Here is a 25,522-nt window from a genome sequence, read left to right as displayed (position 1 = left end):
ACAGAATCTGTCCTTGTGTGCAAGCAATATGTGCAAAAGGAATACCCTGAAGCTATAAATGGAAACTACTCCACCGCACAACTTCATCTCACCAGGAAATTAAGAACATGGAGTATTCAGCACAAACCACCTTTGCAGATTTACAGACAAATGAGGCTAAAAAGTCAGAACAGACACTGAGCTGGAAGGATAAAATGGCTTCAGTATCTAACATTTAATTAGAGAAAGACCTGGAATCATGAAGAGGAGGAGTTTTTGCAACGGAAGAGCGAGCTGAATACAAGTAAGAAAAATTGCTCCAAAATTATCAAAGCCCTAGCCAGCCATGGAGATAACAAGGACTTAATTGAGTCTAAGGTAAACATTACTCATTTACTTATTAGAGATTTTGAAGAAGATGGCATGTACATCCCAAGGCTTTTATGACGGCCCTGGCTAATATTAGCATCTATTACAGTTGCCCTAATACACCCTCTGGAAAGGGACAGAAAGTAACAAGCTGCCATACAACAAAAAAAGGATTACTTTGAGGTGCCCATAATCTTAAACCTTTCCCCAGGCCTCTCCCAATACCTTTCCAATTTATTTAGACACAAGTTCAAAATCCAGAATTATACCTGCAGCTGGTTTTCATTCAATTATATTTCATGGATAAAATGTTCAAAAGTGACCTGTAATTTCAGAACACAGAATCTCTCAGAAGATAGTCAGATATCCAGGGACTAAGTGCAGAACTGTATACAATTTACACTGACACCCCTTGCTTAGTGCTTCCAAGAGGCTATTTTGCCCCCCTGTCCAAATGAGGATTTAGAGCTCTGACTCTAAGGGGACACAGCCCAACAATTTTCAGTAGTTAGGTTGAAGGATGTAACACGAAAACTTTTGGGGGCTTGAAGTCTGCACTTGGCTTTTGGCAAAGAATCAACACAGAGGGTGGTGATGAAATACAGAAGTGATGAGGAAAGCAAAGGTTCTGCCTTTAAGCTACAAGGCTTTAAAATACTGCAAATAATATACAATCATGCACATTACAGTATCTTACATAAGCCAGTGAAAACTCATCTGTACTCTAGAACTGCAGCCATGTTGGTAAGCGTTCTTCTGTTCTGTACTTCACCCCAAAATGAAATGCAAACAATTCTCCCTTTTTTCACCTAACAAAAGAGCAGCACCTTTTTCTTCCTCTGAAGGACTACTGACATGCTTCTATCTTCAGTGTAAAGTATTTTTACTGTTCAGGGTATCAGGCATTTGTTTTTTTCCTATCACCCTGTGACTACCAAGGAAACTGATTCAGTCCAGTGACATCATAGGAAAAAAACCCTTTGTATGTTCATTGATTTTTATAGATGAATTCCATTATTAGTACCATTATTACTATTGCTACCTTATAAATATTCTTGTTCCTGAATTCAATAAAATAAAATGTGCCTGCTTTCATGCCAAAATGTTTTCCAGGTGGCACTAGTCTACATGCTGGAGTCTGCAGCAGACAATCATCATCATTCATATTAATTCAACATTTATCCAGTGACACTCATGATGAATCTGAGGGGCCTGCTCACACAGACTGCTAAAGCACAGCATGAGGACTCACCTTCAGAACTGAAGAAACCTAAGAGCTCGAAGGCCACTCCTCACCTTGCCAGACAAGCCAGAAGAGCAATGCTGAGCTCTAAACTGAAGCACTACTGAGTTTAATACGAGGGGTGTGCAGGAAGCACACTGGAGAGTCTCTCCACACAGCAAAGAAAGGGCCTGAATGTTGGGACATTGTTCTCAGGGAAGTGTGAACAACAAAAAGCCCTGGAGATGCTGAGCCTACACTAAATGTTATCTCAGCTTCTGTTTATTAACCCTTGAACTTTCTGAACAAGTGTATACTGATAGAATGACTGTCCAGGAACCTGCATCAGAATTTATCCAGTAACTTCAAGGGGAAAAAACATAATTAAGAAAAAAGGAGTGTTATGAAAGGGAAGTGGTTCATACTTCAAACAATACTTGAAAATAATTTTGAAACTTCCCTGCCTTTTACTGTGTAATTTATTCAAGAAATGGTTATTCGCATTAATTAGGCTTTAAAACGGAGTGAAGATAAAAGGGCAAGAGTTTGTTTTCCTAACTCATTTTCTTAGATCTGGAACTGATGGAAATACAGTTTTGTGGGAAATATAATTCAGTAAGTCGACAGCTCTGTTCCAGATAGTTATATATCCAATGACATTACAAACAAGCATTCTAATCAGCAACAGATCAGTCACTTGTATCTATTTCAGAACTTCAATTCCAAGATTATCTGCTTTATATTTCATTTGGTAAAGCCTGTAACACAAGGCACATGAAGGGATCAAAGAGTAAAATCAAATGGGCAAGAGACTGAAAATAAACACCATTATCAAAATGAAACACTGTTATATAAAGCTGCTGGGGAATGAAAAAAAAACCAAAGAGCAAAGCAAAATTCTCATTGAAGACATCACATTTGCTGTGACTTGCCTATTTTACAAGTAAAAACACATCTTGTTTTGGGGATGTTCATACCACTTTGGAGGAAATATACTGACTTCAGTTTTTACAACCCCAAGTAAACTTCTACCCTAGAAAAATCAGGTCTGATTCAAGATATTTTTTTCCTTCCAAAATCCCCCAATTGCAGGTAGTTCTCAAAAAACTAGCCAAATTCTGTCTCTCTTTTAATAGAGTTTACCCAAAACTTACCTGGACTGACTACTAATCAGCTTGTTAATTCTCACCTCCCCTAGTTCTTGTACCACCCCTTCATTTCAGCAAGTTTGCCCAAGGTTGTTTGAAGGTCCAGATTTGGCCCTAAGTGAGCAGACTCCCCATGCAGCACAGACCCACTTAAGACATGCAGGCAAGTAAAGCAGTCACTTCTGCAGGGCCACAGTACAACACAGAGCTACATTCTCAGAGTAAAGCTTTTGAAGCATATGGCAAAACTCTGATCGTTTTCTGTCAAATTTCAGGTTAAAGCCTCATAAAACACTTCAGATTTGAAGATGTGCATCCATACAGATCAAATTAAAACCAGGATAAAAATCTGCCAACTGTCTAGGCTGTACTATTGTCAAGTGCAACCAAATTCCTTGTTTGGGCAAATAAAATACCTTGGCACACATGCCAAAATGCCATTTTACCTCTCTTCTTCCCCTTCTTGTTTCTTTTCTGCTTAAATGAAAGGTTATAACCCCTAGAATCCAAACACTAGAATAGACTAGACTAGACCAGACCAGACCGGGCTGGAAGAGACCTTTGAGATCATCATGTCCAACCCATCATCCAACACCATCTAATCAACTAAACCACGGCACCAAGCACCCCACCAAGTCTCCTTCTAAATACCTCCAGTGATGGTGACTCCACCACCTCCCTAGGGCAGCACATTCCAATGGGCAATCACTCTCTCTATGAAGAATTTCTTCCTAACACCCAGCCTAGACCTCCCCTGGCACAGCTTGAGACTGTCTCCTCTTGTTCTGGTGTATACACACAACACAGAACTTAGTTACATCAGTTAAAAAAAATTTAAATACATTCTGTATCCAAATGTCTAATTTTATGAATTAAAAATCTTCAAAGTTATTCCTCCAATAAGATAATCTTCAAACCAAGAACAGGAACCAACTTTTCTGCACCTCCAATCCCTTCTACTTAAGCTTCAAGTAATATGCCTTTCCACTGCATATGACAGTAGAACAACACTGAAGCCAATTTAGAATCCTAATGCAAGCTTCTACTAGATGCTAAGCTGTGGACACAATGTCAGCAGAAGTCTCCACACAAATTCTGCCCTTCTAATGATATGTTACTCTCTTTGCAAAAATATTGAAGATGACAACCAACTTTTTCCACTTGCTTTTTCTTACTGTGTAGTCAATAGAGTGGGGGAATTCCAACACCTGTGCTCAGAATGACCAAGTTGAAGACCAAATCCGCAGAGCAGACACAATTTCTACCAGCCCAAGCTATATGCAAAATGCCTGTCACATCAACCACTGCATTAAAATGTGTTTTAAACTCATCACCTACTGCACTCTACAACAAAGGAGCACTTACTGCCATTGTCGTCAGAATCCTCACTGCTGCTAGGAAGCCGTCTTCGTTTCATGATCTTCACGGGAAACAGCAGGCAGCCTGCAAAGCAATGAGACAGCACTTAGCCCAAGATAATAATAATACACAGTCATCAAGTTGTGTTTCTGATGGCATTTGAGGATTTATAGCACACAAAGGAAAATAAACAACTTTAAATGGCATCTGAAATATGAACGGTGAGTATCTCAAGGGTGCTTAATTAAGCAGCCATCATGCAAGCAGGTGAACAGAACTGGAGAGTATCAGTGACAACCCCACCAACACTTTAACCCCACAACAAAAGCAGATTTTGCTCTGAGAAGTCTTAAAATCACTAAATATCTGCAGTCAATGTGCTCAACTTCCCCTGCCCATTTTGATATTAGATCTGCAATACAATAACATTTTTACTGCTTGTGTAAATATTTACTTTGGCTAACATGCTTTTGGAACCATTTTATTCTGTTTAAAGTGCCAGATTTACAAAATCAAAGATTAAAGTAATCCACTTAAATATACACATTAAAAAGTATAAAACAAACAAAAACACACACCATCAGCTGTAACAAACCAAGTCTTCCCAGATAAACTAAATCGCATCATCTCTGCCCTGGAAGGCACCACTCTCTAAGGTAAGAGAGCTCCTTCCTCCCACAGGCACATTTCTAGTGCCATGCCTAGCACAAACTGCTTTTCAGGAATCAGATCACCAACTGATTACACAAAAGCTCCTCTAAACTGCCAGACTTCCATTGATACTGAATTCAACTGCACGTGAACCAGTGATGAAAAGGCACAAAGTTGCCTATCTTTTTAAGTGCTATTCCCAGTGTTGCTATTTTCACACATATTCTCTGTGGAATGAAATCAAAATCACAAAATTAAGGAAGCTGTAAATAGATATTCAGCATTTACATGTAGAAAGCCATTAAAATGTGTAAGTTGAAGAGCAGTAATAACATGACAAGACATGTGGAGAAAGGCATATCCACTCTAAGTTCAACTGACAAGGCCTCTAGATGCACATCACATCCTCTGAGTCTTTGCTTACCACATATTAATCCTGATACCAACAAGCTCTGGGAGTTCTGCTAGCAGCAAAGCCCTCCTACATTACTCTAGGGCACAGATTTGGAAATCAGATGCCAAAATACTTGCTTGCTTCTAGGTAGGTGCAGAAAACCCAAGACCCTCACTTTCATGTGAGTTGGGATTTCCTAGAAACCCTTTGGCAAACTCTTTCCACTGACCCTTGAGTATACAGTCGACTATTTCAACTACATCTCACTGCAGTAAGCTCAACAATGCTTTCAACTTTTATAAGACAATTCCCAAAATAAGGAGAAGTAACAATCCTAACTGATGGCTGATGCTACTTCCAAACAAGCCCAAAAATATCTTCTCTTCCAAAAATGATTCATATAAAAAGAAATAAACTTCTTTTTTTTTGAGGGTATTCTTTAAATCACCACCAGTAGATCACAAGCAAATGACCCCGAGACTCTATTTTACACTTCCAGTAAGCCTGATGAAGTTGCAGGAGAACAAGCTTTGCAGGACTGCCTCCTTTTTCACAGTCTTCATCCAAGCAGAGCCAGGGGGAAGTTTCCCTGCCACAGAGTGACTTTCCAGAGTGGGATTTCATGTCTGTCTTTGAAATATGTAATAGTTTTGAGCTGCAAACTTTGCTTGTTAAAGGTAAAAAAATGAATGCTGGACTTCACCAAGACCTTTTGTCACCAAGAAGTTCACATATAATGTCTGATGCCAGAGAATAAAGAATCATAAATGACAACCTCTTGCAGTACTAGAGAAATTCTCTCCTGAAGAATTGCTCTGAAGCAGACCAGAACTTTGTGTGCATGGCAGATGGAAATGCTGCCAATGAATAAATACACAGACCAGCCTGCAGCATCAAGGCCTGGTATAGATGTAGTAGAGCCAGAGCCAAGTTCCAATACGGTCACTTAAGACAGAAAGCCAACATTCAGATCCAAACCAGGCCAAGACAGAACTGAAAAACAAATTAGCTGCTACAAGGCAAACACCATGGAGATAAATATCTAGTCTGCAAGGTACTTTTCCTAGTAGTTCACATACTTTTCCTGTAACTGAAAGAAATACTAACAACAGCAATGTAGAAGAACATCCTCACTGATAATGGAAATACCTCCCATAAACAAAGTAAAGATATGGAAGAAAATAAAGAAAAATTACATTATCTCAGAAATGTAACTTCTGTATATCCCTGGTCAAAATTACTCCCTTTGAGTTCACTCCCACATTGTGTAAAAAGTACTATGCATGGAAACACAAAGTAACACAGTGTACGTACAATGAGATGCACTCATGAGCTTGCAATGAACGAGATAATTTGATCCTGCTCATTCACATCTTTCATGGACAAATGTCTTTTGAGTTCATCTCCTTCTAACCGTACTTTCCACTAGCTCACAAAACAGGGAAAGACCTGGAAGTTATTCTTTCCCAGCATGTGTCATTAAGATCAAACTAAACATCTGTTATTGTTGCTGCTGTTTAAAAGGAGAGTGGTATTCACACCTCCCAGTTCAAGCGCTCTCCACAGTACTTCAGGAAATAAGCCAGAACAGAAGCCACTTTCCTGGAGTAGAGAGTATTAGATAAGACAGCTAATTTCCCCATCCACTTAGTCAGATTTTTTAAGTTGGCCACATGGAAAAGCCTATGATCTCAAAAGTAACATTAAAAAAACCCCACCCCATGTGAGGAAGCTTCTGTGAGATTCCTTCATAGATGTATGTGGAGGGAAAAAAGTTAACATCTAGAGATCCTAGAGACCTCATTTTCCCATCTTTCACCCTAACCTGAGTTTAGGAGTTAAATCACAGATGGAAAAATAGCATTAGACTCCTTATGGCAAATATCAAGCCTTGTAAGATTAACCCCCTAGAATCTTTGACATTAGAAGTAATAAAGCAGCTTTTCTCAACTTTTGAAATAATTTTAAACTGTTTCCACCGGGTGTTCATATTCACAGTTCAGAAGAAACGTTCTAGAGATAACACTAGAAAAGCCAGTAAGAACTACAAGCACACAGATTAAAACACTGCTGCTCTTCAGTGTATCACAGTGCCTCTGCCTCAAAGACTATCAGTTTCTATCAGGTGATGGTGACCTCAAAGTCATGCAGGAACTGCATTAAAAATAAACACAGATTATGGATAGTGATGGTAGGGCACAGATTTGCCTCTTCAAACACAGACATTCGCATTTCCCCAGCGTGTTTACAGAACATTGTGAATTCAAGTAACACTATTCTAATCTTCAATGGGGAAAAAATCAACCCAAACTATAAAAACTTGTTCTTCATGGGACATTTTAGCTGAAAACAAAGACATATTTTTACACTGAAAAGGCAGAATGGGAAAACTATCACACTTTTCAGTAAAACTACTTATCTTGATCCCTTTCCTAATCTGAGATTTGAGTGCCAGCAACATTTCTTTTAAACTCACACTCTTCACAGTTATGGAAGTGCTGTTATTTCTTACCTGACTTTATTTTGACATATGCATAATGAACTCAGGTGCATACAGGATACATCTGATCCAATGCTGATCTCATTAAAACATAAGCTGGAACTGAAACAGGTCTGTCAGTTCCAAACACCAGAAGTAAAGGCAGGTTCAAACCGACTATACCGCAGCTAGTTTAATGGTGCGCTTTGGCTATGACTACTATGCCGGCAGGCAAAGAGAACTGGCAAGTAAGCATAAACAGGGTGAAACACTTCAGCCAAGCTTTAAGGTTCATACCAACAAGAAGCAACTATGCACTCAGGCTGCAACACTTGGAGAGGAACAGACCACCTGGGTTACTGAGCTCAATTCCCAACAACTACATACAACCACAACTGCTGTTTCATCCAGGAGTTTCCACAAAACATCCACTGCACCCACACATGCCACAGAACAACTTCCCAGCAAAATGAATGCTGTCTGAAGCAAGGACACAGCCAGCCAAGCAGTGCCCTTGAGCCCCACATCTCCTATGGCAAACATTTCCACAGCTGTTTCTCCCAAACCCTTACACCAGCCCCAAAAGGGCATCTGCCTTTATGCTGTTCACCTGCAGAGGATGCCCAGCACTTGAAGACCTACACCAGAGTCCAGCAGCCCTAACACAGCAACGGCTGCTGCATCACCCAGGCAGACAGTCCCAGTTTCAGGTGACACCTGCCAATTCCGAGTAACCTGGCAAAGTTTGTATGCTGTTTCAGTTTCATTTCCTTGAAAGACAATCGTTTCTTGATGTTAAAACCATCCTTCCAGAAATCAGACAGATCAACACACAGCATGCTGACAGTTATTTCTCATGAGGACTTTTTACCCATTTGTTGGGGTGCAAATGCCAGTCTTTAACCAGACACAACTTGACAGAACCATCCATGACGTATTGGCAATGTTACCCCATTTCCAAAGGTGGACAAAGCATTTAAGAGCACTTTGTGCAATCACACCATCACAACAAGTGGCATAGATGGGACAGAGGCCATAGCTTTTTAGCCACCAAGTACCTGAAGATGAGCTAGCCATACCATGCACTGCTGCACTGCTCCAGAGGCTGAAGGCACTGCATTTTACAAACATATCACCAGTGGCTTTTCCAGCCATTTGCATTGTACTAGCTCTGAAAGCTAAGCTCTGGGCTTCTACTCATTGATTAGGCACAAACTTCAAACATACAAACATAACTCTGGACTTAATGGTATAAAAGCTCAGATGGCTTTAGAAAGGCAAGACTGGACATGTCTTCTGGCTATTTTGAGAAGAGCACTAAACCTTCTCCGAAGTACTTGTACAATGCTATGCAAACAGAATGACTAGATAATAATACTTGAGTGTACACATCCTTGTGGAGGTGAGCAATAAACATCTAACTCTACACAAATAACTAGAGTTAGGAATACAGACATTTGTGCCTACATCCCAGTAGTTGCTGGCAGATGCAGTGCAATGGGTTAGAATCAGCAGCATGACACAGTACAGCAAATTTACTTTTTTCTTATCAGTATGCATTGCCATGCTCCTCTGATCTTAGCTGTGCTAGAGATTGATTTACAAGAAGCAACAACACACACACTCCCAACCTCACTGAACAGCAGTGTCAAGATGTTTCACTTTTTGCCCCCTCACACTGAAGTCCCAGGAGTTGCATAGGTAAGAGCAAAAAAAAATCCAAATCCTTTTTCCTAGCTTCACCAGAGCAGAAATCCAGATACAACCCCATAAAACTGGCATGGTGGTGTGCACACACACACGTTTAACACACCATAGAACTTCTTCTACTACTGAGCAGTTAAAAAACCTGCATACTTTTTCACTCAGTTTGACAGAGAGAGATGATCAAAGACATAGTAAAGTACATTAGTCTTTGTTATGCAAATAGCTAAATGCAACTAGATTTTTCAATAATCTACATCCTCAGGTCAAAGGTTTTACACAGCACAATTCTTACTTAAGTATTTTCAAGGGTGGTATAAACCTCTGGGTAAAAAGAGTGTATAATTCAAACTCTGACAGACCATTAACTGCAACTGTGTTAACGGGTGTCACTATAATAAACTGCACTAAACAGCTGCAGAGACGGAATGGGAAGAAAGCAGAATTATGACAGATGTACACCCTGAAGACAAACTGAAAAACTGGCTTTTCTGGAAAGTAACCCACTAACTGCAATGAAACTAAGACGCAATTATCTCCAGTACATAAGAAATCCCTTGAAAACGCTCATTGTACAAATCAGTGTCACACAGTCCTAACCTAACGGATAGTAGATGAAGATATTTGGCTTCTATTACTGGACTCTTTTTGAACAGCTTGGTTCTGACATCACCACAGTCTTTACCAACCAACATTTGACACAGCAGGAAAAAAAAACCCTGCTTCCTTCAAAAAAATGGAACTACATCAGAAATATCATAGGAGTAAATTTCATCTAGAGCATTCAAATTCCTCTTTATCACTACTGAACACTTCGATAATGACATTTTATAATTGCAAAGATGTAAGAATATTCTTACATGAAATACCACAGTATTACATAGTAGAGTCCTCAGCACAAAAAAGCCACAGACCTTAAATTTGGAGAAAATCTCTGTATCTCATGAAACAAAAAAGTATGTTTCAAGGCCAGGAGCGCTCTACACAAGCAGTATTTTTACTGACTTCAGCACACCTATTCAAAACGTCACAAGGAAAGCCAGAAGGACAATTTGGACATACCAGCCCAACACTTCTCAGCAATCCACATGCTCATTTATGCACCTGTGCAAATCAGATCACAGTTGCAAACCAGGTAGGAGCAACAAATTATTCCCTATGCTGGTGAAATTGACCGCCCCAAATCCTGAGCAATGATAAACTGGGCTCCATGAATTAATTCGACCCACCCTACATACATTGCAGTTAATTCCTTCCATCTAGAAGAAGCTGTCAGCTTGGTCAGCTCCAGCAGAAAACAGGAGCATGAAGCAGCAGTACTAACCACATGGAGAAAACATTTGAGGAAAGACTGGGAGGTTGGGGTTTTTTCACTATATTCTGTGCACTGGGAATGAAACCAGAGAAGCTGGGAGGGAAATCTGCAGCTGTGAGGGGAAAGGGGAGTTTATTATGATTATTTTATTTTAAACATATGTATTAAACACAGCTCAAAAACAGAGAGCTGAAGCCAGAGGGAAAATCCTGCCACTAAAACATGGAAACAGCAAGGGTTGTACAATATCCCACTGAGTGTGAGAAACCTCTAGAAATAGAATCATAACAAGCATATTCTGGCATAACTTTTATGAAGGTTTTAGGTTTGCAAGTGTGGGAAGCATTTCTTAAAAGACAGCACTTGTTTAAAAAAAGAAATTATCCAAATTACAGATAAATCTTTTGCTAGAAAGAAAAAAAATATGGGTGTAACTTCAGAGCATCTTCTTGTTTCAACATTAAAATGTACCCAGTCATTTGCATGTCACATACGGCTGACTGACAGGTGTAAAGATCGTCACCTACGGGTGAATCTAATGAACTTTATCAGAATAAAGCTCTCGGCTGAAAGAGAAGAACGAGACCAAGGGAGAAGTTAGTCAGCGTCACGCTCTCCGCCTGGCCAGTGACTGCTGGAATCGCCCCACGGTGAGCGGTGCCTCGACCCTTCCTAACGGTGGGCCCAACGGCTGCCACCGCAGGGCCACTTCCAGAGGGCGGGAGCGCGGGCTTGGAGGGTGAATGCCCTAGCGCCGCTTCAGGCCCACGCTCGGCGCCTCTCCTCCTCCTCATCCCGCAGCGATTTCGCCTCAGCTCCCGGCCCGCCCAGGCGGCGGTTTCTCCCACTGGCGTACAGCCTCAAGCCCTCACCGGCCGTTAGCGCCCGCGCACAGGACTGCGGAGCCGCCGCGGCGTGCCCAGCGGGGAGACAGGAGCCGGAGCCGCCGGAGCTGCCGCGTCACACCGCTCCCGCGCAGGTGGCACCTCCCTGGGCAGCGGCACAGCTACCGGTTTCCATTTGAATCGGCCCGGCTCCCCCCTCCTCCTGGCTCCCTCTCCCGCTCCTCCCCGCCGCCGGCCGCACCAATCCGCTCGGCCCCGGCTGCAAATCAAACTTGGTGCCCCGGGCTCCACCGCCTCTCCCTCAAAGCCCTGTCACTGCCGAAAACGGCCAGATCACCTTCCCCTCCAACCCCCATCTCCACGCTGTGATGGAGGCGGAGCGGGGACGGGACGGCGGTTTGGCGGATTCAGCCGCAGCAGCGGCACGGAGGAGACTTGAACTCGTTTTCTGTGTCTGTCTCTCCTCCCACTCCCAGACAGTTCTGGAAACTGTGTATCACCTCTTGTCACAGGAAACCAACCAGCAGGCGGTGCAAACAAACAAACACCCGTTGCCTCCACCCTCCCCAAAACGACGAGCACCCCACCGCCTATCGTTAAAGAACCGGCGGGCGCCAGCGGGAAGGGAAAAGCATATTTCAAATAAGCATCCTCCGAGCCGGCGACTACCCGATCCCGGGGACGGGCAGGGAGGTAGCAGCAGCATCAGGGCGGCTTTGTCTAATTTCAGCAAGTGGAATAATCGCTGGAGCTGCACTTGCCTCCTGCGAGCGAACGAGGACGGACCGTTAACACAGAAATAACGCGGGTATCTGGCACATCACAGCCCAGACACAGCCTGCTTAGCCAGGCCCCGGGGAAGAGCGAAATCGCGGAGCTACCCTGATCGGTGCGCGGACAACTTGAAGCGTTCGCCGTTCCCCCGCGCTTGTAGTGTCGTTAACATTACGTTCGCGTTTCGATACAGCATGTGATGTTCCGTTCCCTCGTCAACAAACTCCGGCGCGCCACAGCCGCCCCGGGAGGCCAACAGAACGCTTTGCCCCAATGCACCCACCGAGTACCGAGCCGCGGGAAGGGAATCCCTGTACCCCACACCTCGCCGAAGTTTGCACCGCGTCCCCTCCCCGCTCTCGCATGAACTCCCCGGCCCGGGGCGGGGGTAAGGCGCTGCGGGGCTGCCGTGCACCTGCTGGCCGCTGCGCCGGCAGCCGGCATGACGCCCCTTCCCCGGCGGGCCCGGGCCGCTCCGCGCTGCTCCCCGCGCCCTGCACACGCTCTCAAAACACGTGCACGGGAGAGCTCTCGCAAGTTGCTCTCCAGCAGCAGACACCGTGCGCTCCGCCCCGGAGCGGAAGAATCGGAGCACCTAAACAGCCTGCTCTGTGCCCCGAAGCACACTCTCCTGCGCCCATTGAGCGCACCACTAACCGGCTGCGGCTCTCCCGCTCCGAAGGGCAACTTCTGCTTAATTTCACCGATGAGCAGTTTTTATGCTTTCCAAGCATTTTTTTTTTCCCTGCGAGCGAAAATCAAGTGCGGCTGGGGGGGCTCGGTGTAACTACAAAGCTGCTTCTACACACACACGTCTGCCCCCATACACACGCTGCCCACCCTCGGAAAGAGGCGATGAGTCTCGTGGGCATGTGGGTGACACGGTGACAGACACTGGCCATGGCTCCCCCCGCCCCCTTCCTACACATCACTATCTGAGCAGGACCTGCGCTCTGCCATTGCCATCTGTCTACCAAGTTGCTCCAACGCTTCCTACTTTCCGCGGCGGGGGATGCCCGGTGATGCCCCCGGGCCACCCTCTCGGCGCAGCGCGGAAAGCCGGGAGCCTGCTTGGCCGCTGCACCTTGAAAGCTGCGCGGTTCTCGACTTGCAGCTCCAGCAACCCGCAGCGGAAAACAAAAAGCCGCCCGCCGCTGCCTGCACACCGGCCCGCTATTGCGGAACGGCTGTACAGCCTCCCCTCCCTCCTCCCACCGCCCCATCTCTCCCGCCCGCCCCAGCCCGGCACAAGTTGCTTGTGGGATAGCGGGAGCCGCAACTCGGCCGCCTCCCCTCGCCCGGTACCGAGCCGCACGGCTCTTGGCGCCATGTTAATGACGTACTATCTTATTTCCACTAGGCAGCGACCTTCGGCACGAAACTGCTCTCTCGCCGCCTCCGGAGCGACAAAAAAAACCATCAAATATGGCTGTGCTGGCGGCTCCCCCGGCTGGCGCTGCGGCGGCGGGGCGGCGGCGGGCACGGTTACCTGCTGGCGGCGGCGGCGGGGCGGCGGCGAGGCGGCGGCGGCGGCGAGGGCGGGCGGCGCGGCCGGGCTCCCCCTACGCGGAGGGCTCGGGGCCGCCTCATGAGTTCGGCGCGGCGCCGGGGTGCGGGCGCGGAGAGCGGCTCCCTGCGCCTCACACACTCACACACACAGAGACTCCCTCTGACTGACGTTTGTACTTGTTATGGAGGAAGGACTCCGTGAATCAAACTCGTTTCTGGGTCACTGCTGCCACAGGGGGGAGCTGCTTTAATCCCCTGCCAAAACTGGCAGGCGAGAGAAGCGGGAGCGGGGGGGGGGAAATAATAAAGATAAGGCAGCGCCGGGGCTGGGGAGGCGGCGGCGGGCCCGGGGGAGACGCCGTTAACTCTTGGCGGGCCTGGCCGGAGCAGCGCAGGGGGCTCCTGCCTGCCGGGCTGCGTCTGGCCGCTCTCTCTCCCGCTCCCTCGGCGGCCGGTGGCTTCCCGGAGGGCTCTCAGCTCTTCGCTGCGCCGACCTGGCCGGAGCCTCGGGCGTGCGCGGCCGCCCGGCTTCTGCCGCCGCCTCGCTTGCGTTCAAGCGGGCTCGAAAATGAGGATAGAAGGCAAAGCGGTAAGGTTGGCAGCTGGGAAATGAGCCGTGCCTGCTCCAAGATCCCTCCCGGGGCACCGCTGGCGTTACCCTGCAACGATTAACTCCTCTCCAAAAAAATGTAAGCCGATTTCACAACCAGGAATCGTGACACTATACAGGCTCCCTCTGTACAACAACGAATCCATCACTTTTTTTTTCAGACAGAGAAACTGAGGCACGTAAGAGTTAAATGTGGTGGCCACATACATAGCGCATAATTGCCAGGGCAAGAATAAAACTGCAGGCTCCCTATTCTCTGCCCCCAGCGTTATCCCTCCGGCTCCCTAACTTTGAGACTCTCAAAGACTAGAAAGAGCTAACACATACTGCGATTCAGTTCACGTCTTTCTAGCAGGAAGCGAAATTATCGTAAATTGGCACCAAATTACATACTAAACTTCCCATTATTAACAAAAAAAAAAAAAAGTATGTTTGAATGCAGATTTCTTTCTTTTCCACATAAAATGCTTTACCTCACACTATGCACCTGCGCTCCCTGAGTGAAAGAGAACTCCCCCTTTTGAGCAGAATTCCTGAGCAAATACAGTATGAAGTAATAAACACCATGGAGAAGATCCAACATAATCTCAGTCACAGAATTAAGGCGATCTGTGGAAAGTAATCTCCATAGTATGCAAATACAAATTAATGCAGCCTCCACAGCAATATTAGTCTGCCAAAGAATCACACCTTAGTTCAGCTGAGGAATTGGGCTGTTACTCATCCATGCAAACCGACTCATTTATCCTGCCATCTCACCCACCTACCTACCTGATAATGAAACGGTACTTAGGTTGCTGCACATCCTAAAGAGTTGTACTTCACTACAAAAATAACCTTCCCCACTACCTCCCCCCAAGGTACTTTTTCACTGTGAAAATAAGACAGTTGTGGATTTATTCTTAGAATAGCCTGAAACATTGTCAGTCTCACTCAGACTTTGATTCTCCTTGTTTTCATCTACATTAAAATAACAAAACACACATTCTCTATGTTTTCCCACACTTACTTTGGCATCCAAACCTGCAGAGATACCTGATGGAGCAGCTTTGCACATGTCAGCAGTCTACTTGGAAGTAGCTCCACTGGTGGCATTCATATTTGTAGGATCACGGCCTCTACTTTCTACTGTTCACAGTATAGTCACCAGACATGTGATCACCTGTGCAACACACCAGATCACATCATCTGATAAATAGTCCATTTATTGGCAGAACTGCATTCATACACCCACCAGCTTATCCCTGAGCTTCCAATAACCCCAAGCACTAGTCTTCCACATACTGCCAGAAAAGTCAGGGACTGGAGATCTGTAGTATCTAAATAGCAAGTGCCCACTGCTCTGCCATGGTATAGATGAGGTCAGAGGTTCTTTACTCAGTGGTCTAAAGGTCCCTTGGGAGCTCATAGTCTACTTCTCCTAAGTCCATAAAAAGTGACCAAAATTATCAAAGTTGTGGTTAGAACCAGTGGAAATCCTGCTTGCCCCACTCTAATGAATTCTTTCCAAGAAAGTTCAGAACTGGCTTCTGAGAAAAACTTAAATGTCAGTATGCTCTAATTTCTAAAGAGGAATGATAGAAACTTTCCTGTCTTAAACTCTTTGGATATGAGGCAGTATTTTTGTTTTTCTGTAATTAGTTTTCCTTTGCATATCCAGCCAAGTTTAAGTTACACCTTGTGTTTTAGGAAAAGAATTTCTTGGGAGTCATGCAAGGCCACACGTGTAGGAACAGGGCAGGAATGCCAGAATGGTGGTCTGTGTTTTAGAAAGTAGCAACTAAAAATACTATCTAAATTACTATAGAAAACCCAAAAGTGAGCCCTCTGCACTGTAAAAGCAGCTGGCCCAGTCTTCAGAGGGAAAGTAACGCAACCGGAACAAAGATGCTCTTTTGTCTCTGTGTGCAGTGCATCACCCAAACCGCTCTGGAATAATGTACTCATACGTTTTAAAAGGAAACACTAAAAAATTGAAGGGTTAGTAGCTGCAAGAATCATTTTGGAAATCATTGGAAAACACTTCACAAAGAAAAGGAACATCCTGTACTACTTCAGCACTGCAGGTATGAAGTTGTATACGAATATAGCAATGGTCAAACAGGAAAGAACATAATAGAACACGCCAGGCTAAATCTACTGGCATCATTAATACAAAACAGTGCTAAAAAAAGGATCTACATATGATCTAAATAAAGTGATGACTTTCACTGCAGAATCAGTTTTAGCAGCTAAAGATACCATTACAACTCCTGCCCAAGAATACTAACAGCAGACACCAAAATATAGATCCTCACTTACCTCTTACAAACTCCTGTCCCAGCTCAACCTGCTAGAGTGGGCAGGCTGCCTGTGGTCAAACCCAGGAGGACAGTAAAAGCAAACCACATGGGGCAGAAAGAAATCTGTATCAAACATCTGACCACAGTCCGACCTTAAAGATTAGGACCTAAAACAGTGAGAGACAATCTCACAGGAGTCTTCTGCTATCTCCACTGGCTAAATTTCAATGTGATGCGTAAAATTCTGCTGAAAGTAGAAGTTGTGTCATGGACATCAGTGGGACCAGGATTGTCAGCCCTCGTCTCAAATAGATATTTACCCCTCAGCAAAGCAGGCATTTTGTTATCATAAATAATGTCAATACACTCTGTGCCTCAGTTATCTTCAGCTCAGTATTAGCACTCATTCCAGGAGAACTCAGGCTTGGAGTTAGGCTTTGTACTAACACACTGAACTTCTGGTCCTTTCCCTGTTTTTTTTCCACCAGATATGGTCACAAAATTTATTTAAGTCAAGGAAAGAATGTATGGCTTTTCAGCACTTTCTTTCCAGCCTTTCATGGAAATCTCTTGCTACAGCAATGTCTGATAAAATGTTTATAATTTTTTATTTTATTTGATAATAATCATTTTAGATCTGGACTCTTTTCCACTAATTCTTGCAGTCTTTGCACATGGAAGTGGAGCTTATGTAGCTGAGTTTCTCTCCACTCTTAAACTTAGCCCAAGTATCACTTAAAACTCAAAATTGTGCTTCTCCTCTTCTGGCTCAAGTTTTTAAGAACTAATTCAATTTTTCCCTTCTTTATTTTGAAGATCAGAAACCTGAGGGTGAACATAGTGTGGTTTCCAACCAGCGCTGTCAAGACTTTAGCTTGTACTTAGTCACCATGAGTAAGAACTTCCACGGAGCTTTCATGTCTTGTGTGAGCTGTAGCTGTATTGCAAAGAGGTAAGATACACACACAGCCAGGGTCAAGTTTTGTTGATGTCTATTTTATCTCTAGTTCATCTACTCACGTGAGCAAGGGGGAAAAAAAAATTTTGACTCACATGTATGTAAATTTATACCAGTTATAAATCCCATACATTCAATGTTCTTAACTCTTGCAGAAATAAAACTTGTTCACACAGTTTATCTGTGGAACATGGAAGTACACAGTGGGCACAGTTTTCTGTAATGCAAATACATCTCTTCCGGCAGCATGGCACCTGACCACCTCACCACATTACAACACACACAAAAATTAATTGGTGTTCAGGCTTTTTCTTCCTTCTCCTTATCTACAACCACTGAACTGTGGTGTGCCTGGATTAGGGAGGTCAGAAAGACTAAGCTCATATAATGTGTTATTTCCTTTTAATCTGAAGCAGAGGTTTACAGCTACCAGGACTGCCTGTGGGAGTGATTTGCAGATTCACGGGCCACACTCCAAAGCTGTGCTTTCTCCTCTGCTCACAAGCCTCATTCTTGTGATTTATAATTCCTCTGCTTTATTGAAATGTAGTTGTTGTGAGAGGTCACTAACTGGGTGTATGAGCCATTATCCCAGTAAGTAGAAGCAGTGCATTAGGGAATGAGGATGGAGAGGGGCAAGATGAATCTTTAGAACTGAACTTTACATTAAACATGCGGTCAAACAGGGTGCTCACAACAGAGGGACTAATGAAGTCTTCTTAATGACAAACCTTGAGAAGCAGAGATTATAATATTCATTTTATGTGTGGGTAGACAGGGGCATGCAAAGGTTAAATCACTTGCTCAAGTCACATGTTAAGTCAGCATTAAAACCAAGAATAGAAACCTAAAGTCATGCCTCTGAATCCAAGGTTTCTAATGATTAAACTACATCCTCTCCTTTGGCCTGGTGTATATCAGGCAGCATAGTACAAAGTATACCTCCATGACACTTTGCACATCAGTATCTTAAAATATTTCTGTCAGTCAGTCAGACACAATCATTGCAAGGATATGCAATTGCTGACATGGTATATTCATCTGAAAATTACGTGGGAACAGGTATGCCTAACAGGTAGAATGTATTAAATTCCAAAATCTAAACAAACATCTACTGAAATCAAGCCCTTTCAAATTATTGTAATTGAAAAGCGGAAGCTGACAGGAAACCAGCTGAACAAAAACCTCAAGGGAACAACCAGAAGCAGGCAGTTAGCTTGCAGGTCTGCAAGTTAAGCGGGAGGAAGCTGATGCATCACCTTTAAGGTAAACAACACAATTTTGTACCTGATAAGGGAAGTAATTAACAGCCAAGGTAATGCCCTAAGTACAGGAAGAATGGGTTGTGAAAACCTCAGGCAAGTGAAAGTTTAGCAGCCACAGATCAAATCTCAGTTGAAGTATTCACACGTGCCTATCTGGCAGCTCATCAAGCAACATTACGCTGGCTAATCTAAATGAACTTCAATATTAAATTGTGTTTGTGCAGGCAGAAATCATGTAGTGAAAGAAAGGTGCTGTGACAAGACTCGGAGAAGAGTTCAAAAGAATCTGATTACAGATTTTTTTTGATTGCAGAGTGCATCTTGATAACTGGTTGCTAAAAGTGGAGTAGTGGTACCAGTTTATTGGGAAAGTACAACAAAAATCAATTTCTTTTTGCAGTAACAACCTAGTGCCAAAATTACTTCAACTCTGGATCCATAGGAGTCAGAAAAAGATTAAACCTAGGGGGGAGGGAAGATCAGCCGTTGAAATTGCCCTGGGCTTCTTTGTGTAGCATTTCTGGAAAGAGCAGAAACCTTGGAAATAAATTCCCACGTGGTCCTTTTGGGTTCCACTGGGTATTTTACGGAATTGCCCCAGAGCTGCTTCTATTCTCCTGGGAGAGCCTCTTCCAAACACAATGACTCACAGTTCATTGAATTTAGAGTGGTTTTCAGACCATGAAACTGAGGTCTGCCACAAGGCCCAGGAGACCATACACCCTCCGTGGCAGGAAACAGATTTAAGACAATTAGACCCAAGTTACAATGCAGGGGAGATGCTCTGTTTGTCTTCAATAGGGATAGGTCCTTCTCCTCAGTTTACCACTTTGAATCCCCCTCAGAGGATTTGTCAGTCATAATTTCGACAGCTTTTCTATCTAAATAGTTAGAGGTCCACTGATTTCATATGCAGTTGTCCTAAACCTACTTCAAATATTAGTGACTTTTGCTCAATAGTACACAGACGTAAGCCAAGGGTGTAAAGACGCCATCACTTCTAAGCAAGCACTTGTCAAACAGCTAGTTGTTTACTTCAGCCTTTTTACTTTAATAGTTACATTTTAGAAATCAAGTTATTCAGTGTTTAACATGTTGGAAAATGTGCCTGAGAAAACAAAATGTCTTTTTTTGGGTAGCAATATTGATTGCTGAGTTTTTTTACAAGTTTCCCTGCATAAGTTAGCACACAAGAAAAAAATTGAGAAAGTTTTAATCATCAAAAAGCTGCCTCATGTACTTCACTATCACTGTTCTATATACTCAGAAGTTCAACACTAGCAAACAAGCCTCAGAAGAAGAGGCTGAAACTGTCCAGCACAAAAATCAATTTAGATAATAGGCGAAGCCGAGCCCTTTAACCTCCCTCCCTCCCTCTCTCACCCCACAAAAAGCAAGGGAGGTTTGGGATAAACAGAGCAGCAAGTGGCCTGAGCTGACTACCTCTCTATCTGGCTGGCATTGCTATGTACCCAAAACACAGTCCACAGTGCTACGCTTTCGCTTTGCTAACAGCTTACTAGAAATACACACTCGGGGAAACATTTGGAAACATAAGAAAAGCTGCAGGACCTTTATCAGGTAGAGAATTATTGTCTGGTTTGGAAAAAGGAAACAAAAAAAGCATAGAGGCATAGTGGTAAAGAGACACAAATAAAGCTGCCCCTGGCAAAGCAAAGAGACTCAGTCTCATGATTCAGCCCTGACATATTACAATAGCATAATCCTTCAGTGCTGTTTGAAACATACACAACACAAAAGGTCAACTATCCTTAATGCTGCATGTGCACACTGGATGTGTCCAACCCCACATTTCTGCCTGGGACTCTAGGAGAGCAATGACAGTTACAGGAGGTAGCAGAGTCTTTGCACATGAAGACGTTCAGAGCCAGAACCTCAAACAGCTGCACAGCAGATTTTCAGTGCACATAATGCAAGCACTCAGGATGCAAACATTTAATGCCACTTATAACTGTAATTCTGAAGAGGTTTCTGTAGGTTGTTTTTTATTTGGTTGGTTGGGCTTTTTGGCTTTTTTTGTTCAGTTCCTTGGGCTTTTAATGGACAAAGGAGTTTATTGCTGATTTAGAAGTTACAGCTTCTTTGCCACTGCTCAAAGCAGAGACTGCCACTGTTTAACTAAGCACACAGTAAAGAATGAAGAAAACTTTGAAATGAAATCATTACTCTGGCTCCTATGAACTTTGCTTTACTAAGCAAAAACAAAAACCAAACCTGCAGCAAACAAAATAGTCTCTGACCTTCCACAACAACATTACAAAAAAACGAAAGAAAGAAAGAGAAAAAGGTCTGATCTGCTTATGTGGGCAGATTTTGGCACAGGGTAAACATCTCTGTTTGCTCCTCAGATTGCACAAGTCAGAAAAGAATCTCTTTTATGCAGGACATGCTTTTAAACTATTGTGTTTTTATGTTTCTTTGACAATCCCAGGCAGGTTACTTTCTTCGCGTGGAAGCGTGAGTACGGGGGCAAAGTCAATGTGCCAACTGTCTGTAATGTGGGATCTCTCCAGGAGGAATGGGTACATCCTGCAGTGAGCACGCATATCCTTACGTAACTGCCAAAACCACAGTTCCAGCCTACTCAGCTTCTCAAGTATTCTGCCAACCATAGCAGCTTATCTGTCCTCAGCCAAAGCTAAAGGTGAGCCCACAGTGTCTCAGATCTATTCTGGAAAAGGGCCCAACTACTTAAGGGAGCCAGGCAGAGTCTCCAGCCACAGCACACAGAGCAGAAAAAAATGTTTAGACAAGGAAAGGACTCCAGTCCTGTAGCAGACAGTCCCATGTCAGAGTACAACTTGTACCAGCTCTCTGCTGTAGTGCTTTAGATCATTAATACCTGTAATAAAACTTATATTGACTGATAGGCTGGACAGATGCAGAGGGAGCAAAGGCACTTGTCCTCTCCCAACGTGCTGGTGTTGGAGCCTAGAGCAATGATTCGACTCTATCTTCACATGTTTATTTTATGCTCCTGTGGGTTCTTTGGAGTACCCCTTCACAGCCCTTTTCAGGAAATTAAGCATCTTTCATGGCTGCCTTAATAAAATGTCGCAAGCGTTGTGCAGTCAGTAGTGCCTGACACGTGCCTTGGCCATCCTAGTTAGCTTACCTGCAGGAATTAAATGTTTTAAGTCCTTTTGAAGTAGCCAATGATACACTAATACCCTGAATTCTGTATTTTCCATTAAAAATGATAGCAGTCCAGAAAACCAAGTTGCAACACATACACAAAATCCTTTTCTACACACACACTTTGTTTTCACAAGTATGTCTAAGTCAGGAGATCTCCAAGCCCACCTGAGGGAAGAAGCAACGACTGAAACCCAAAGCAGGAAGTGAAATTCTCTTTTCACTGGGAATAACTGTTTATGCCACTAAATTCCATGGAGCTAGGATTTTACCCAAGGCTACATTTTGTAATTACAGAGAATTCTATACAGTCATTGCCATTCAAACCGTGGGATATTAGATAATAAACTGATGTATCGAACACAACGTGTTTTACTCTTACTGAAGATCACATCTCAACCTGAACATCAAATGAGGAATTCGTTGACAGGTTTAAAAGCTGCGTGCCATTTCCAGCCTATGCACCAAATGAAATCATATTTAGCAAGGTGTTTGCTACACTAACCCTAGTGCAAAAATAGACACATTTCACCCTCTGAAAATTTAGCCCAGGTTTGAGAGCAGTAAGCGCAAGAAAAGCAAAAAATGTGCTAGGTTGCTGAGACTAGGTTCAAAGGACTTTGATGCCCAAGGCTAAAAACACAGCTCAGAAATTTTATGCTCATTTGCCTGCCTCTGGAATAATCTAAACATACTTAGTACCTCCTTGCATGATTGCAACATTCCTTGAAGATCTGCAGCTATTTGTTTTTTGGCATGATGTGAACTGCTTCAGTTTGCGTAACGAGGTCACGGCTTCAGCCTCAGCCCAGTGAAGTTAGATGAGACGGTCTAGGGCTACCTATTGGTTAGATGCTTCCACTTTCTCCAAGCTAAATTTCACAATGCTGTGCTGCAGAGCCAAAGGGCCTGCTTGTTCTCATCTGCTTCATGACTCATATAAATACTGTTGCACAATGCCCCAGCTCCAATAAAAGGGATGAAGAACACACGTTGCAGCCCAAGTTTGGGGCTAAATTATTATCTCTCTTATCTTTGTACTTAGTAATTTTGTTCTGACTACCCAGCTTTTTAAAAACTGCAGGGAAAAGCTTTTAATGCTTAACTCATTTTTTAAAAACAACATTTTTAGGTCTGAGGCTTGCAGAAGACTTTTGCTAGATAAGCTACACCAAATAAAACATCTTTTTTGTATTTTTAACCTCTATTAATGATACCAGGATGTTCAGCTTACACTTCCCTATTGAGAAATCAGTTTGTTCTGCATAAAGGGAGATCTCCTGTCTGTGTAGGCCACAGGATGCAAAAAATAAGTAAATAATACATTTTCTAAGAGATTAAGCTCCTAAGTATGTTACACTGAAGATGCCACATGAATTTCCTCCAGAAAACAAACCAAACCATATCAGCCAACCAACCAAAACCCCAACAACTTTTGCAAGAAACAAGTGAAGTTGCAATGTGCTTCCCTCTCCACCCCACCCCCCTTTGCACTAAGGTTACGTCACTTATCTCTTGGGTACAGATGACACTAACCACCGTGTGCCTAGACTCCAGATAAATTACCAGTTTCCTTTAAACAGTTTGAGGGAAGAAAAACAGCAAGAATGCTGTATAGGAAAGGAGGAAGGCTTGGTCTTGAGCCTATTCCTGAGAAATCTTTCACTTTAGTGCCCAAATTTTGTTCTACAGGTTTTCATATACAAAAATTTATCACTTGTTCGTGCAGACTCAGTAGCTGCCTGTACAGCTACTCAGACTGCACACACTGTGGGCTCAGCACCCACACACACTTGAAGCTGTCTCTAGACAAGCTCTAACTATTCAGCCCAAGCATCTTAAATGATCTTCACTCTTTAGGAGATCACTTCACCTTTATTTTAACCTTGAAGTCACTGCTACTCACAAGTAGCATTATCTTTCCCAATGACATTACACAGAAGCCTGCACACCTAAATGTTTCTAAGTCACATTCTGAAGAGGACACCTTAAATCCCCTGACTTCCATAAAGTGCATCACACTTAAATTGTCATGTACAGACTGCCTTGCACCACTGAATCACCTGCTGATTCTTCAGTTCCCTGGCTCCACAATAACTCTAAAGTTTAACAGTATCTACCTATAACACAGGGTTCTGATCACCAGGATTCAGCTCTTGTTCATTATCAGAAATTCACAGCCAAATACAGGTAGTACACTAAGAGCATTCTAAGATTCCTACAGTAAAATGTAATGACTTCATTTTAGTAGGTAAACGCGATAGGCTTCACAAATGACTGCTGAAGCATTAGAGATCATTAGTCCCACAGAGAAGCACTAACATCCTGTGGTATCAAATTGTTTATCACTAATGTACAGAGACTGACTCCACAAATACATTTCTATCACTTTGTAGTTGCTTAATTAATTACATATATTAAGCAAATTAAACTGAAGGATGCAGCAAGTACTCCCAGGGCAACGAACAGCTATGTCACCAGCAATTTGCTTCCTTTCCATTCAGGGAAGTCCTCCCAGTTTTCTTTTTATCTTTTAGTGGCAAAGAGGATCATGAAAGGATGAAAGCTGTGAACTCACTAGCACAGCAGACGTGAAGAGAGACTTCTATTGCATTGAGATGAGATGACTCCAAGGGAACTTCACAAATGTGCAGCGTGAACGAACAACCCAAAATTCGGGGAATCTTCCGATTGCAGTCAGAACATCCCAGTGCAGCTTTTCATTATGATAAGATCAGAAGCAGCCCACAGATAGGGGGAAAGCTCATAGGTACTTGCAAAGTCATTCTAAACATCATCTGTGGAGTCTTTAATAAAAGTATGATTTATAAAAACTCACATTTAAATAGTTTGAACATTTATACATATCAGATTAAGTACTGACTGTAGTAGTTGCTGATTTGCTGTCTTTATATAAAATGTTGTTAGAGGCAAGTGTAAGCTCATAGTTAATAACATTTTGGATAAGTCTGTTCTGCTCATTTATTTTCCTCTTGTATAAAATAATGCAAAAGAAAAGGAAAAAAAAAAACCAGAAACACCAAAAAACTATTATTCCTTTTCACAAAAGAAAGCAATATACTGATGATTTTGATTTAAATATTTAGGAGGTAGTTCTCTTTTTGTTACTATTCCCTAATTCATGTTCAGTCCTTGTACCATATTACTCCTGTTGTGTGTACATATATATTTATGGTGACACAGACAACAGAACCTGTATGTGAAATATTATCATAGAATCAGTCAGGGTTGGAAGGGACCACAAGGATCATCTAGTTCCAACCCCCCTGCCATGGGTAGGGACGCCCCACACTAGATCAGGCTGGCCAGAGCCTCATCCAGCCTGGGCTTAAACACCTCCAGGGACGGGGCCTCAACCACCTCCCTGGACAACCCATTCCAGGGCTTCACCACTCTCATGGTGAAGAACTTCCTCCTCACATCCAGCCTGAATCTCCCCACCTCCAGCTTCATTCCATTCCCCCTAAATATCACCCAGTCAG

General features: G+C 43.4%; 1 protein-coding gene and 1 long non-coding RNA gene across 7 annotated transcripts in view; one reads left to right on the top strand and one right to left on the bottom strand.

Annotated features, from left to right (window-relative positions):
* JADE1 (jade family PHD finger 1) overlaps window positions 1-24,652 on the bottom strand; it is a 55,824-nt gene extending 31,172 nt beyond the window's left edge. Inside the window, exons 1-3 of one of the 6 annotated variants that reach the window (XM_068167596.1) lie at window positions 22,722-22,983; window positions 15,368-15,520; window positions 4,084-4,161 (exon numbers count right to left, since the gene is read on the bottom strand). In XM_068167596.1, coding sequence (XP_068023697.1) covers window positions 4,084-4,135 — 52 coding nt within the window. In that variant the 5' untranslated portion in view covers window positions 4,136-4,161; window positions 15,368-15,520; window positions 22,722-22,983. The other 5 variants (XM_068167598.1, XM_068167594.1, XM_068167595.1 and 2 more) reach the window with 5 other exon arrangements.
* Window positions 14,075-24,865, top strand: LOC137456284 (uncharacterized). Its single transcript, XR_010991010.1, has 4 exons — window positions 14,075-14,437; window positions 17,457-17,592; window positions 21,316-21,528; window positions 24,557-24,865. It is a non-coding gene; the product is annotated as an uncharacterized lncRNA (long non-coding RNA).
* The last annotated feature ends 657 nt before the right edge of the window (window positions 24,866-25,522 follow it).

This window comes from Melanerpes formicivorus, unplaced genomic scaffold (assembly GCF_026170545.1).
Source record: "Melanerpes formicivorus ecotype bairdi unplaced genomic scaffold, bMelFor1.0.p_v2 SCAF_120, whole genome shotgun sequence".
In the NCBI taxonomy this organism is placed as follows: domain Eukaryota; kingdom Metazoa; phylum Chordata; class Aves; order Piciformes; family Picidae; genus Melanerpes; species Melanerpes formicivorus.
The sequence above is the reverse complement of the archived record's forward strand: the minus strand, read 5'-3'. Positions and strand labels throughout refer to the sequence as shown.